This window comes from Magnolia sinica, chromosome 13 (genome assembly GCF_029962835.1).
Source record: "Magnolia sinica isolate HGM2019 chromosome 13, MsV1, whole genome shotgun sequence".
NCBI lineage: Eukaryota > Viridiplantae > Streptophyta > Magnoliopsida > Magnoliales > Magnoliaceae > Magnolia > Magnolia sinica.
This window is the reverse complement of record NC_080585.1, coordinates 21,911,897-21,928,031: the sequence shown is the minus strand read 5'-3', so window position 1 is coordinate 21,928,031 and position 16,135 is coordinate 21,911,897. Positions and strand designations below refer to the sequence as shown.

The window sequence follows — 16,135 nt, the reverse complement described above, 5'->3', positions numbered from 1 at the left end:
AAACTTCATAACGAAATGATGGGCCACCTTGTTGAAGAACCAATGGTTGTAAATTGCACCAAGTGGCTGTTCTCTGACCATTCGATCTGTGGACATTCTGTTGGGAACCATAGGTCCACTCCAAACTTTAATAACTTACAAAAATGGGTGATGGATCGGATGATTGCTAATAGAGCCATCCAAGAAGTGGTTGACTGACTAGACGATTTTTATCAATCACTGAAGTGAACAAATCAGTGGTTTGTCAGGTTGATACCATTTAGTAAATGTAACCATAGACGCAAAAAACGGTATTCTAAACCTTCAGTTAAATAGCAAAGAAAGTTGCTTATGTATTTACAGCGCAAAAGAGAACATGTCACGGACTCACATCCATTATCGTCATAATCAATCAGGTTGTATATCAACTAAAGCCAGCCTGAGTATTGCCAGCCATTTATAGATTTGCTAAATTTTCAAAACTTGAGCTTGACCTTACAGTATACTCCGCAACGAGTCTGGCGAATGAAGATGATTTGTTTTCCAACAGTTTCGTTGGAGAGTCATATTCCGCAATAAGGCCTGTTCAGGAAGGGGAAAAAAAAGATCAAGTGCTTTGAAAAGGATATAAAGATGGAAGAAGAAAGCTGGATTGTTAAGTTGCTAACCATTATCAAGAAGCAAGACCATGTCACTATTAAGAACGGATGTTATCCTATGTGCTATCGTGATGACCGTACAGCCTGAAAACTGTTGCCTTAATGTTTGCTGAATTAGGCTGTCAGTTGCAGTATCGACCGAAGCGGTTGCTTCATCGAGTACTAAGACCTTGCTTCTCTTCAATATCACTCGTCCCAGACATACCAGCTGCCTCTGACCCATGCTCCAGTTCTCTCCATTTTCAGTCACTGACATTCACATCAGGCATTAGACTCTAACACATTGTACAAGAGCTGATGCAAACACTGCTACAGGTTTCAAAAGGCATCTCAAAACTACTGGGTCCACATAGAAACTCCACATCATGCTGACTTCAGCAAGCACAGGAACTACAGCACCTGCTAAAAAACTAAATGAAATCCTAAAGAATTTGAATTTTTTTTTTGTGATTAGAGACGTTTCGAGTGCAATTCATGATTACTCCAAAGCAAGGTGTTAAAACTCACTGAAACCAAGTTGGCCCTTTTTGAGTCAACACAGTTTCACATGAGATTGAACTGAATTGCCTACCCAAGCATGCAAGTAGTGGTTTCATGACTTTGGAATCATGTATTAGAATAGAGCAGAGTAGCCCAACAACAACTAAAAGTTCTCAGTGCGCATATTCCATATTTCGATGATAAGCAGGACGGGTGAAGTAAATATTGGATAAAAAAAAGAAGAAGAAGAAGTTAAACCTGCTGAGTCAAGCTTTCCTTCCCTTCTCCTAACTGTGTCCCCTAGTTGGCACCGATCTAGAGCCTAAAATAGGAAAGAATTGCACATTAGCAAATCGCTGCGTACTGGAATCCATGGATAAAAGAAAATGTAAATATTGTTAGCAATGCAGGTGGTAAAACAAACACACCTCCCAAATCCGTTCATCCGTATACTCTTCAAGAGGGTCAAGGTTGCTTCGCACAGTCCCTTCAAACATAGTCGGGTCTTGTGGGATGATGCTCAATCTGGATCGGAGATCATGCAGTCCTATAGTAGAAATGTCAAGGCCATCTATCAGAATCTGACCACCAACTGGATCAACGATGCGGAAGAGTGTCTGTATGAGAGTGGATTTTCCACTGCCTGTCCTCCCAACAATACCAGTCTTCATCCCGCCTGGGAAAGTGCATGTAAGACCTCTCAAAACAAGAGGCATATGTGGGGCATAACGGACCTGTATCCAAAAATTTCAAATAGATGTTATGAATTATTATAAAAGAAGAAAGCAAATTGCATGATTATATAAGAAGACACAAAGCAACGATGTTGAAAAAGAGGACCGACCACCCACAACCTGTTCATTGTCGTCATGATCATCATCTAAGCCTTATCCCAATTAAGTGGGGGATCAACCACAACCCCTTCCATGCTAAAAATGGTTGTAGGTTAACCAACAACTGATTGTAGGGAACCCATCATCTTTGGAAAAAAAGCATCATATAAATAGGAAAACAAGGTTCAGAACCAAGTGAATGATTACACGTAATATAAAAGAAAGATAAATTAATGGATTTCCTTTAGTTGTTTCAATGCATCCACCAGAACAAATGCTTTAAAAGATGGAGTTTGATGTATCATTAATTATAAAGAAGCTTCGATGGTAAGAGACTTGAGATTACCTGCAACTCACAAATATCAACTTCTCCTTCTGTTGGCCAGTTGGGGTCCGGCCTATTAGTTTCTATGACAAGCGGGGGTTCGCTAGGAATGTCCATGTATTGAAATATTCTCTCAACAGATATGATTTTGTTCTCAAGATTGCATAGATTCCATATCATCCGAGATGCAGCCGTGTTTAAATTAAGGCCATACGTTACTGCTAAGCCCGCAATGCCTGAAAAGAACATAGAAAGAGTAACATTCCATTTCTCCATGCTTGTGATCAATGATCATTCCAAAAACATATGGATACAGGATCCTCAACCTGAGGGTATGGCTAGTGTCCTCAGGTTCTAAGTTTAAAAAAGTGGGGCCCACATTTCCACAATCAAGTCTATTTGCATGATGATCACACGGTGGATGAAACATGGTACAATCTCTTCAGTGGGATAATCCTAACCCTTCCATTGGTGGCATAAAATAGACTGTAAGGAATAGAAACCATAATGGCCCATATCCAAATGAAAATAGGCTAAAGATTAAACAGCTAGCACCTTCCAATTTGGAGATCTTAGGCAAGGCCCATTTGATCAACACACTAGATCACCAAACCCTCAATACAACATTTTCAAACTGAAGACTGAAGATGCTATGGATAACCTCAGTTTAGGATCATGTCATTTGTCTTGAATGAAGTTATACCTGGAACTATTACACCCTTCGGCAAGGATATCAAGAAAACCAAACAAAAAGCGAATGTGATGGACGATAACATATCCAGCCGGAAGCAGAGCCACTCCATCGCCGCAGCACTATGAAACTTGGGTCGTGAATACCCATCGATCAGACATAGGTTCGTGTCCATGAATCTTGATCCCTGATCGAAACTCCTGATTGTTGTTGATCCTGATAAAGATTCGGCTAAGTGCTGTATGATGGGAGCTTTGCAGACTCCAACCAGACGTGCTAGCTCTCGTGCAGTAGGTATGTAATATTGCTGTGGAATAATAAACATAAGCAACATCATAGGAAGTTACCTGAAGATTTATCATGTTACAGCATCATTCTATTATGGATTGAAGCTATATATGATCACATTGTAAATAACAGAACTGGAAAAAACATTTTTGAAGATTAGCAAACATAAAAATACTTTTAAAAACTAAACATTAGGGGGGGAAAAAAAAGAGAAATATGTCTGAAGCTATATGCATTTTGAATCTAGTGATTTTAGCTCTTTGTATATTCAACAAGAAGAGACCCAGCTACAGGCATTACCTCATACCAAATGCAGGTTGCAAGAACGGGGATGAAAATGATGAAAACCTGCCATGCAACCTGAGACATTACAGCAATAATTCCCAGCAGCTGAATGATATAAAAGCCATATGCCCCAATTTGAGGGGGAATGTTTACATCTACTGCACTTTGATCAGTTGATGCCTGTAAAAGATAAAGGCAGCTTACTTAAAGATGTATAGTTGTAGCGGCCTCAAAATACCAAATAAGTCCCTTACTCTATTGAGGATTCGTCCGCTTGGAGTGGAATCGAAGAATGACATGGCAGCTCTGAATATACACATATGCATCTTAGTGAACAATAGATTCGCTGTCTTATATCCAGCCATAGCAAGAAGCATCGATCTTACAAGGATGCAAATGGAGCTTCCAATGGCCAAAGCAACATAGACAAGAATGAGAACCGAGCCTTCAACTGGAGCACTTGTATCTTTCGAGATGGGAGCCGCCCAAGCCATCCAGTAATTGCTGCCAATCTGAAGACCCTGAAAGAGAATCTGGGCCAGCAATATCAATGGTACGAGAGCTCCTCTATAAGCCATTGTAATGTATTTCCAATAGACCAATAGGCCAACTTGTCCTTTCTCCCTTTCTTCGTCTTGAACTAGCTGCCCCTTCTGCTCGATTATTTCATCTTTTTTACCATTCTGATCCTCTCTCTTCCATTTGTCTTTGTGTGGGGAATCTTTGTGGCTTCCAGTACCACACGAACCATCTTCCACAATATTACTTGCTTGTGAGTCAGGATCTGTCTCCATAGAATCAAGGGCTGACAAGGCTTGCTCATGCGCACCAACAAGTTCCATAAAGTCCGTTCCCAAACTGAGGATGTCATTGTAGCTTCCAGCTTGCGTAATCCTACCATCTCTCATTACCTGTCAAGCCAGAGATTGTTATCTTCTTAATGCATTTGGGATGCACTTATCAGGGGTTGTGGAACCAATGCAAATTAGAGAATCAGAGAAGTGCTCACCAGGATAAGGTCAGAGGAAGGCAAAAATTCCACTTGATGGGTAACATAGATCACCGTCTTCGATCCTAAAATCCCGAGTAGACACTCCTGCCATTCAGAGGTTTGCTACATGTATTAAAGCTCTTCAAAGATGAAAATTACCCAAAAGGCTGACGCAGGGAGGGATGTGATGAGTGCTGGCAGATATAACAGTTGGATATGTGTTGGCCTAGTCTATTAAGGCAGCATATATTCTACCTTATTTAGTCTAGCTATGTATAGAAAAGAATATTGTAGATATGCCTGAGTTTATTTTTGTACAGATGTAATGGCTGATTTTCAGCCTTGTAATCTCTATATAAAGGAAGGAACTCTCACAAGGAGAGTGTTCAAACCCAAAACCATTTGGCATGGTATCAGAGCCCCAAGTTATTTTTTTTCGTATTTATCTCTCAGCTTGGCTGAATTCTTGGTTTCTTGGTGGGGTTTCTTCTTCTCAGCATCAGGACTGTCGGAAACCTCTTCATAGGTTCTATCGGCAGTCTCTTAGCTTTCCAGAGAATTTTTTTTTGGGATTTTTTGGGTGGTTTGGGCTGTCGGGATTCTAGTGTGGGGCTATCAGAACCTTCTTCTGAATTTCTGAACAGCTCCATGTCTTGGATTGTTGGGAAGTCTTGCTCGATCATACTATTCCTATGACTATTGTGATTTGTCTGGTCTTTTAAAATTTTCCTGGTGGTTACTATGTCAGGCGAAAATTCTATTGTTCGCTTTAATGGCAAGAATTACGCCAGTTGGGAATTCTAGTTCCAGATGTATGTGAAAGGGAAGGAGTTATGGGGTCATTTGGATGGGTCTTCTACGATTCCAACTGATCTCAAGGAACTTAGTTCATGGGAAGGCAAGGATGCCAAAATTGCTTCCTGGCTCCTCAGTTTTGTTGAACCCCATATGGTCAACAATCTCCGTGGGTTCACTACTGTTAAGGAGATGTGGGATTACCTTCGGCGGATTTATTATCAAGATAATTCTGCCTGAAAGTTTCAACTGGAATTAGACATCGGAAACTATCGCCAGGGGAACCTCTCGATTGAACAATTTTATTCCGGTTTTATTAATTTATGGAGTGATTATTCTGGGTTGGTGCATTCTAAGGTTCCCAAAGATGCTTTACCGGCACTACAAGTGGTTCTTTCTGAGAGCCAGCGGGATCAATTTTTTATGAAGCTCCGTCCGGAGTTTGAAAGTGCACGAGCTGGGTTAATCAATCACACACCTGTACCATCTTTGGATGTCTGCTTGGGGGAACTCTTGCGTGAAGAACAGCGTCTTGCCTCACAGCTTGGGATTGCTCAAGACGCTGGTGGTACTGAGATGGTTAATATGGCATATGCTGCTCAAGGCAAAGGACGATCCAGATCTCCGCTGCAGTGTTAGAGTTGCAAGGAAGTTGGGCACATTGCAAGATATTGCAGCAAGAAGTTCTGCAATTATTGTATGAAGGAAGGTCATATCATTAAGGACTGTCGTGTATGCCCTCATAATCGATCCACTCACTGCCTTCATACTGTTGTTCAATCCACCTTTGTGCCTGCATCTGCTGCTCAGCCCGCTGTTCCGGGTTCTTCTTCTGCCATTACTCCTGAGCAGGTTCAACAGATGATTGTTTCCGCTCTTTCTGCTCTTGGTCTCCAAGGTAAGAAACATCTACTTACTTCTCCTTGGTTAGTTGACTCTGCAGCTTCAAATCACATGACTGGCAGTCCGGCAGCTTTACATGCTGTCCGTAAGTATGATGGTGAGCAGCATATTCAGATTGCTGATGGCAGTACTCTTCCTATTACTGTGGTTGGAAACCTGGGGCCTTCCTTTACTAATGTTTTCATGTCCCCTGATTTATCTGCTAATCTCATTTCTGTTGGACAATTAGTAGAAAAAAATTGTTCTCTTCATTTTGATCGTACTGGTTGTCGTGTGCAGGATCAAGCATCGGGACAGGAGATAGCAAAGGGGCCTAAAGTGGGACGTCTTTTTCCTCTTCAGTTGTTTTCCGTTCTTCGTTCAATTTCTGTTGGTTGTTCAGCTATTGCTAATAATAGCCATCTTTGGCATAAGAAATTGGGACATCCCAACTCTGTAATTTTGACACATCTTATGAAACATGATTATTTGAGCAATACAAATGACTTTTCTTCCTTGTCTTTTGATTGTGCACCTTGTAAACTTAGTAAAAGCAAAACATGTTTTGAGATTATTCATTCTGATGTTTGGGGTATGAGTCTTGTTCTTTCTCATGCTCCATACAGGTATTTTGTGACATTTATTGACGATTACAGTTGTTTCACTTGGGCCTATTTTCTTCGTTCTAAAGCTGATGTGTTTTCGACCTTTCAAACTTTTGTTGCCTATGTAGAAACACAATTTTCTACCTGTATTAAGACTTTACGCTCGGATTCAGGGGGAGAATATATGTCTCATGATTTTCAATCTTTCCTACAACAGAAGGGTATTCTCTCTCAGCGTTCATGTCTTTATACCCCTCAACAGAATGGAGTCGCCGAGCGTAAGAATCGACAACTTCTAGATGTTGTTCGTACCTTGATGAATCTTCTGTCCCTCCTACATTTTGGGTAGAAGCATTATCTACGGCTGTATATTTGATTAATCGTCGTCTGCCTTCTCCTACCTTGCATCTTGATTCTCCATATTCTCGTTTGTTTGGTGTTCCTCCTGACTATAATTCTCTGCACGTTTTTGGTTGCGTCTGTTTTGTTCACTTACCTCCAGTTGAACGTCACAAGCTTCCTGCTCAAGCTGTTCAGTGTGCTTTTCTTGACTATAGTAACTCTCATAAAGGATTTGTGTGTTATGATGTGGATGCTAACAAGATTCGTATTTCTCGAAATGTGATTTTCTTTGAAAATCAATATTTCTTTCTGTTTCGTACTAATCCTGTTTCTTCCTCTATTTTGCTTCCTCCTTTTGATGATGTGTCTAGTACTCTTCCTCGTTTTGAGCCAGGTATTGTGTATCAGCAACGTCACCCACTACCTCTTCCTTCCTCTGAATCGTCACCTGATCTTGTCTTGTATAAGCCCTGCCGGTCTACTCGGGTTTCCCGGCCTCCGAATTGGTATGGGTTTTCTTCTTCCGCTCTTCAGGCTACTTTTAATACTACTTCTGTGCCTAAGTCTTATTCTCAAGCTTCAACTCAAGAGTGTTGGCGCCAAGCTATGCAGGCCGAACTTCAGGCTCTTCAGGACAATCACACTTGGGATATCGTCCCTTGTCCTGCTGGAGTTAAGCTTATTGGGTGCAAATGGATATACACCATCAAGCTGCATGCTGATGGCACTATCGAGAGACATAAAGCTCACCTGGTAGCACTCGGGAATCGGTAAGAGTATAGGCTTGATTATGGGGAAACATTCGCTCTCGTGGCCAAAATGACTACTGTCCGCACTGTTATGGCCATTGTTGTTTCGAAAGGATGGTCGCTTCACCAGATGGATGTGAAGAATGCGTTTTTACATGGTGATCTGAAGGAAGAAATCTTTATGTCTCCTCCTCCTAGCTTGTTTCCTCCCTCTTCTGCGGAGGTTTGTTGCTTGAAGCGGTCTCTGTATGGCTTGAAGTAGGCACCACGTGTCATGCCCCAAACTCAGAAACTGGGCTCACAAAATTCCTGATCGCTGAATCCGGCGCCGACAACCTCCGTAGTACCCCATTCTCGGCTCCTGACACCCATTTACCAGGTTCTGATCCTGGGATCCTACAAGGAGGATTTTTAACGTCAGTTTGATTCATAATAAGTATTACCAAATGAATAACCCACAAACAACAACCAAAAACTCTATCACAATTTTACTATGATAAAAAACTTATAGGTACAATGCGTATAAAGGAAAATACAATGATGATAGACAAAAGCTCCAAGATGATCTGCCATGTGCTCCAATACAATTATGTAATATTAGAGTAATGCGAAATATGCTGATGAATATGTTGAGGGTCAAATATTGCATATCAGACCCAGTTGTTGCATAGATTTACACGCATGATACTGTTTATCGGACTAATTTAATCGTGTTTGTAATGCAGGGTGTGTTTAAGAGCCTGGACTGAAAAAGGGTGGTAAATGCATGGATTTGACGCTCCAGAAGCACCAAGGCAAGGAACGGACTCTAGAAGACCAAGAACGAAGGAATTATACACTAGGGGTCCGCGAAAATCGAGAAGCTGAAGCTTAAGTGGCCCAACGGACAGATCAGCCCCTTTAATCATTATGTGGGCCCCGCCTGATATCTGGATATACTCCAATTTTGGTCTCAACGCCTTAAACTGTGTGTCAAAACAGATGGATGAAACGGATTCCACATATACATCATAGTGGACCCCGCACGTACAGCGCGTGTACATAGGGTACACGCGCGCGCGCCGCACCAGACAGCCGAAGCGGTCAACAGACGCTGGACCCGTCTTCTTTGTGCACCAGCGTCCAGCGGACGGACGCTGGCTGGCCGTTTTTGGCTAGTGGGCCCCACCCATCATCCCTATGGAAGATCTGAACCGTCCAATGCATTCGGAATGGGGGTTTAACCCACGCCTAGGTCTCCTTTTAGGCATCATGAAAATTTCCTCACTTTCTTAGTTATTAAGCACAGGATGGACGGTGACTTGAAAGATAACGTGGGCCACATAGGATTTGGTCCAAAAATAGTGCTTCCCACCTGGTTTTTCGAGTAGAACGCAGTGGACGGATCGGATTTTCCAAAAAGACAGTGAAATGGGGCCCACCATCGTCACAGCGTCAATGACGCTACCCTGTTTTCGCAACCGGACGCCGTCCGACTTTCACGGCGAGTTGTACGCCCTTAGGGGCGGTCGGACGGCTGATCTGAACCGTTCATCATGTAGGTGGGCCAAAAATCTCCCACGGGACGCTGTCCTTTTGAAAAAAAAAAAGCAAAGAATAAAAAGAAGGGAGACAGGAAACTCCGGACTGCGTAAGGTATTCCGCAGCAGAGGACGTGTATTCCTGGTTGCGGAAGGACTGTTTCCGCAGGCTATTGATGGTGGGACTCTACAGCACCAGGGGGGAGCTGGCCATCTTTAAAGAGGAACAGAGTCATTTGCTGCTGGATGTCAGGAAGAAACGGGAAGAAAGGAGGAGGCTCGGTTTGGAGGTGAGTAACGAGGATCGGCTGCTGCTGTGCACGGCTTGGGAGAAAGACAGGGAACGTGAAGGGTTGCTGGACCGTGGGACTAGCAGACAGAGTAAGAGAGAGAGTACTATTCTTTTGAATTTGTTTATTACTGTTTTTTTTTCTTTATTTTAAGAGGATGTTGAGCCTAAACATGTTTATTCTTGGCTAAACCTCTTAGCTGGGGCTAAGAGGTGAAGCTTGTGGCCTGATGGGAGTTTTTTTTTACTTATGTTTTTTTTTGTTTAAACTGACTGATGATGTTTCTAGGAATGTTTTTTTTGTCTTTAATGGTCCATTGTGACTAAAATTACAATGGATCTGCAATGGCCTTGAGTATTCCTTTCCCCTTTTTATGTTTATGAAGTCAGGAAGCCCTGTTGTTCGCCATAGTCTCCTGGGCATGGTCGGATGATGATACCCTTCCTAACTTCCCTGCATTATTGATTGGTTGGTAATTAGTTTAATTCTATTGTTTACTTTGCCTCATGGGCATGGATTGATGATGGAATCCATTCTAATTCATATATCTTTCATCTCTTTAAAAACTATATTTTCAGTCTAGTTTAGATGATGATGGCATAAGATCTCCCTGATCTCTACAAGTGGATCCTCTGAATCCCCAGTTTCCCTTCCTCTAAATTCCTTAAAGTTTTAGACAATTATTCCACAATTATTTCTTAAATTCTATTTGGTTTAAATTACATCTTAGTCTAGTTCTAGTTCTACTTATTTTCAGATAACGTACAGGTTCAGTCCCTGTGGATTCGACCTCGGTCTTACCGAGTTTATTACTACATCACAACCCTATACTTGGGGAGTGAACAAGTTTTTGGCGCCGTTGCCGGGGACTGACGGTTACGTTTTTCTGAAATTAATTAGTTTTAGAATTAAGTTAGGATTAGGATTTTACTTACTTTAGGATAGAAGTTTTTATTTTATTTTATTCTATTTTTAGAACTTAGCTTGTTTCCTGTTTTATAGGATCTGGACATAAGTTTCTAAATTGGTAATTCCTTCCTAATCTCTCTACTTTTTCATATTTTTAGAATTAGGGTTTAAATTTTAGAAATTTTCTAATTCTAGTATCCTCCCTTCTGTAGGAAATAGTTTATTTTTAGAATTTAGGTTATTTCTTTCCCTTCTTAGAAATTAACTTTCTATTTTTGTTTTATTTTAGTAACTTTCTAATTCTGACACTTTTATAATCTAATTTTGTTTCTTAATTTACTTTTAGAATTCTTTAGAAACTAACCTTCCTATTTTGTAGGCCTTTAAGATAGAAATTTCTAATTCGGTAAGCTCCTTCCCTACTTTCTATTTTGCAGTTCTCTTTTAATAATTTACTTTCTAGTTTAGATCTTTCCTAATTTATTTTTGAAATTTCCACTTTCTTTTAAGAATACCTTCTTTTAGAAATTAACTCACTGTTATTTTTCTTTTGAAGGATCATTCTTCTCTTTTTAGAATCTAACTTATTTTTGTTTTATTTTGCAGGTTTTTAACTTAGGACTCCAATTTGGTAATTCCTTTCCAACTCTCTCTTTCTTGCTAGATTTTCTTTTCCTTTCTTAGGGTTAAGTTTTTAATTGAGGGCTGCGAGTGTTTTCATGCCCAAGTGGGCCCGTGACGACACTCGACGTCTCTTGACTGAAGGAGGATTGGTTGAGGGGTTGACTATCCATCGCAAGACTAGACACCGCTCGAAATCCCCTGAGTTAACTGAGGTTATGGCTGAAGACCAACCTCCTCCACTTCCACCCAGGGTGGAGGATACCCAAGATGAGAATGAGGTGCAACAGGCACCCCCGCCTCGTACTTTACGAGATTATCTACAACCGGCAGGAGTGAGTATGCCCTCATGCATGATTTTTCCTGAAAATACAGGACAAATGGACATCAAGCCAGGAGTTATCCAACTCCTTCCCAAATTCCATGGACTTGAATCAGAAAGTCCATATTTACATTTGAAAGAGTTCGATGAGATTATAGCTACATTATGTTTTCCTAATGTATCTGAGGATACAATTAGGCTGAAACTCTTCCCTTTTTCCTTAAAAGAGAAAGCTAAGACGTGGTTACATTCACTGCATCCTAAATCCATTGGCACATGGAACGATATGCAGAGGGAATTCATAAAAAAATTCTTCCCACATCATAAAACGATTACCCTCAGAAAAGCGATCATGAACTTTGCCCAAAAGGAAGATGAAACATTCTTCCAATGTTGGGAAAGGTTTAAAGATTTGGTCAGTTCATGCCCACAACACGGATTTGAAACGTGGCGCATTACAAATTTTTTCTATGATGGACTGACATCTTCCATGCGCCAAATGGTCGAGACAATGTGTAATGGAGAGTTCATCAACAAAGATGTTGACGAGGTATGGGATTACCTCGATAGTCTCGCTGAAAAAACACAATCATGGGACTATTACCCGATGGCGAACACCACGTCTAGGCCGACTCAATTAAAGGAAAAAGGTGGATTATATCTCTTGAAAGAAGAGGATGATCTCAAGTGTAAAGTGACTACGCTCATAAGGAAAGTTGAAGCCATGGAAGGAAAGAAGGATAAGGTCAATGAAATTGTTTGCGGTATCTGTGATTGCAACATTCACACAACTGAAAACTGTCCTACAATACCTGCCTTTCGAGGAGTGTTGAATGAACAAGCCAATGCCGTAAATAATTATCAAAGACCTTTTACTAGACCTAACTCCAACACATACAATCCTGGCTGGAAAAATCATCCAAACTTCAGTTGGAGAAATGGACAAACGGCGACTCCTCCAGGTTTCTTCAATCAAAATCCAAATCAAGTGAAACCTCAAGAGGAACTGGTTCAAAATCCCATACAAGAGCTGGCTCAGGCAATGCGGGGAATTACAGATTTTATGCAAAAGATAGATTCTCGTATGACGGTTATAGAAAAGGGGATGCTTCCTGCACAACCTCTCCCCAATCCTAAACCGCAGTACGAGAATAATGATCCCAGCTCTTCAAATCAGATGGGGCATGCTAAATCCATCACCACTCTTAGGAGTGGGAAGATCATTGATAAAACTCTTCCGGTTAGGCCCGAAAAGCCTCAAGAACCAGAAGAGGACAACAATGATGGATCCAGTGATGCCCCACAAAAAGTAGAACCGGAACTTCTAGAGAAGCCAGTTGCTCCATTCCCCCAAAGGTTGGTTTCACCAAAACCTCTCTCTAACTCTCAGGATATCCTAGAGGTGTTGAAACAGGTGAAAGTCAACATTCCTCTGCTTGATGTCGTTAAACAGATACCTTCATATGCCAAATTCCTAAAAGACTTATGCACGACCAAGCGACGGAAAATTATTCAAAAGAAAATCTTCTTGACTGAGAAAGTGAGTGCCATCCTGAAGCAAGACGTGCCGCAGAAATTCAAGGATCCCGGGAGCCCAACCATATCATGTGTAATCGGGAACCATCGAATTGATCACGCACTTCTTGACTTAGGAGCGAGCGTCAATTTGATTCCCTACTCGGTATACAAACAGTTAGGTTTGGGTGAATTAAAACCCACCCTAACCACACTACAACTTGCGATCGCTCTGTCGTGTACCAAGAGGGATAATTGAGGATGTGTTGGTCCAAGTTGATAGATTTTACTACCCGTAGACTTTATCATCCTGGACACCGAACCCATCAATAACATGAGCACTCGGTTCTGTCATTCTTGGTCGCCCATTCCTTGCCACGTCAAATGCAATTATCAATTGCGGAATGGTATCATGACTATGTCTTTTGAAAATTTGACATTGAGTCAAACATTTTTTCAATAACGGCAAGAACTTGAGAGGATGATGACGATTTCCACGACATTAACATGATTGACTCTTTCGTGGAAGATACGACACCTCTCGACCTTATCCTCCGACCATCTAGAGACGTGCCTAGCCCACTCCCATGATTTTGATGATGACATGATTAGGGAGACGTGCGCCTTGCTTGATATCACCGGTACTTGAAGTTAACCGATGGAGGCCACAATTTGAAGAATTACCACAAACCGATGTAGTGCCTCTACCGTCTAACCTCAAGCCGCCTAAGCTTGACCTAAAACCTTTGCCCTCCGATTTGAAATATGCATATTTGGGTCAAGATGAGACATACCCGGTGGTGATCTCTCCCCATCTGGAGAAAGAACAGAGAGTATGCTTATATCTACTCTCATTGAGCATAAAGGAGCCCTGGATGGACGATAGCGGACCTCAAAGGAATCGATCCTCGATTTGTACTCATCACATATACCTTGAGGATAATGCAAAAACCGCTCGGCAACCACAACGTAGACTAAATCCCAACATGAAGGAAGTGGTTAAGGCCGAGGTTCTTAAACTATTGGATGTGGGTATTATATACCCTATATTTGATAGTCAATGGGTGAGTCCAACTCAAGTGGTCCCTAAGAAGTAGCCAATGCTAATAATGAACTCGTGCCAACTAGAGTCACTACTGGTTGGAGAATGTGCATTGACTACAGGAAGTTGAATACCGTCACGAGGAAAGACCACTTCCCTTTACCATTCATTGATCAGATCCTGGAAAGGTTAGCTGGTCATTCCTATTACAGTTTTCTTGATGGGTATTCGGGCTATAACCAGATAGAGATAGCCCCTGAAGACCAGGAAAAGACCACATTTACATGTCCCTACGGCACCTTTGCTTACCGAAGGATGCCATTCGGACTATGTAATGCCCCTGCCACCTTTCAGCGATGTATGCTTAGTATCTTTTCTGATATGGTAGGGCAATATCTAGAGGTCTTCATGGATGATTTCTCTATTTACGGTCCATCTTTCAGCAAGTGCTTGGAAAGTCTTAAATGTGTGCTGAAAAGATGTGAAGAAAAGAACCTGGTACTTAATTGGGAGAAGTGCCATTTCATGGTTCAGAAAGGAATTGTCCTTGGACATATCATCTCGTCCAAAGGAATCGAGGTAGATAAGGCAAAAATCGATCTTATCTCTAACCTACCTCCACCCAAGAACATCAGAGACGTGCGATCCTTCTTAGGACACGCAGGATTTTACAAAGCGATTCATAAAGGACTTTAGTCTCCTCTCGTCCATTATGTAATCTTCTTCAAAAGGATGTTCCTTACGTGATCGAGCAATGCCAGGAAGCTTTCACCAAGCTTAAAGGCACATTAACCATCGCACCTATCATGCAGCCCCGAATGGAACCTTCCTTTTGAGCTTATGTGCGACGCTTCGATTATGCTCTTGGGGCGGTCCTAGGTCAGAGAAAAGATAAGAGGCCTTATGTCATTCATTATGCGAGTAGGACTCTAAATCTTGACCAAGTGAACTACTCGACTACGGAAAAGGAACTCTTAGCCGTAGTATTCGCCTTGGACAAATTTAGGTCCTACCTGATCGGATCCAAGATCATTATCTACACAGATCATGCGGCACTTAAGTATCTTCTTTCTAAGAATGATTCTAAGCCTCGCCTGATAAGATGGATCCTTCTACTTCAAGAATTTGATTTAGAAATTAAAGATAAAAAGGGAGTAGAGAACGTAGTGGCAGATCACCTTTCTTACCTTAATACCTCTGATCCCCTTGAGGCGACCCATATCAATGACATGTTCCCTGATGAACAACTGTTCAGAGTCTTCCATTCACCTTGGTTCGCTGATATTGCTAATTATCTTGCTATAGGTTCCATACCGATACATTGGACTGCACAAGATAAGAAGAAATTCTTTACCGATGTGCACAACTTTTTCTAGGATGATCCATATTTGTTTAAATATTGCCCAGACCAAATTCTAAGGAGATGTGTACCAGACGATGAGTATCAGAGCGTCATCTCCTTCTGTCACTCAGAGGCCTGTGGTGGTCACTTTTCTGTTAAAAGGATCACGGCCAAGATTCTGCGGTGTGGCTTTTACTGGCCCACTATGTTCAGGGACACTCATGAGTTTTGCAAAGCTTGTGAGCGTTGTCAGAAATTGGGAGCATTGTCCCGTCGAAATATGATGCCTTTGAATCCCGTCCTTATCATTGAAGCATTTGATTGCTGGGGCATCGATTTCATGGGACCATTCCCCCAATCATTTGGAAATCTGTACATTTTGCTCGCCGTGGATTATGTCACTAAATGGGTCGAAGCGATTCCGTGTCGAAAGAATGACCATCGCACGGTCATTAAATTCCTAAAAGAAAACATCCTTTCTCGATTCGGAACACCTCGAGCCATCATTAGTGATGGGGGCTCACACTTCTGTAATAAACCATTTGAGAGCTTAATGAAGAAATACGGTATCTCTCATAAGGTGAGCACCCCATACCATCCACAGACAAGTGGACAAGTTGAGATTTCCAATAGGGAGATTAAACACATTTTGGAGAAAACGGTTAACTCA

At 41.6% G+C, this 16,135-nt stretch overlaps 1 protein-coding gene and 1 non-coding gene across 6 annotated transcripts in view; both read right to left on the bottom strand.

Annotated features, from left to right (window-relative positions):
* Window positions 1-206: 206 nt before the first annotated feature.
* LOC131223199 (ABC transporter C family member 3-like) overlaps window positions 207-16,135 on the bottom strand; it is a 43,363-nt gene continuing 27,434 nt past the window's right edge. The window contains exons 3-11 of one of the 5 annotated variants that reach the window (XM_058218518.1): window positions 4,550-4,636; window positions 3,795-4,451; window positions 3,556-3,720; window positions 2,980-3,274; window positions 2,298-2,512; window positions 1,547-1,852; window positions 1,377-1,440; window positions 648-887; window positions 207-561 (exon numbers count right to left, since the gene is read on the bottom strand). In XM_058218518.1, the coding sequence (XP_058074501.1) occupies window positions 437-561; window positions 648-887; window positions 1,377-1,440; window positions 1,547-1,852; window positions 2,298-2,512; window positions 2,980-3,274; window positions 3,556-3,720; window positions 3,795-4,451; window positions 4,550-4,636 (2,154 nt within the window). In that variant the 3' untranslated portion in view covers window positions 207-436. The other 4 variants (XM_058218519.1, XR_009160332.1, XR_009160333.1 and 1 more) reach the window with 4 other exon arrangements.
* LOC131224620 (small nucleolar RNA R71) lies at window positions 11,901-12,007 on the bottom strand. Its single transcript, XR_009161090.1, has one exon. It is a non-coding gene; the product is annotated as a small nucleolar RNA R71 (small nucleolar RNA).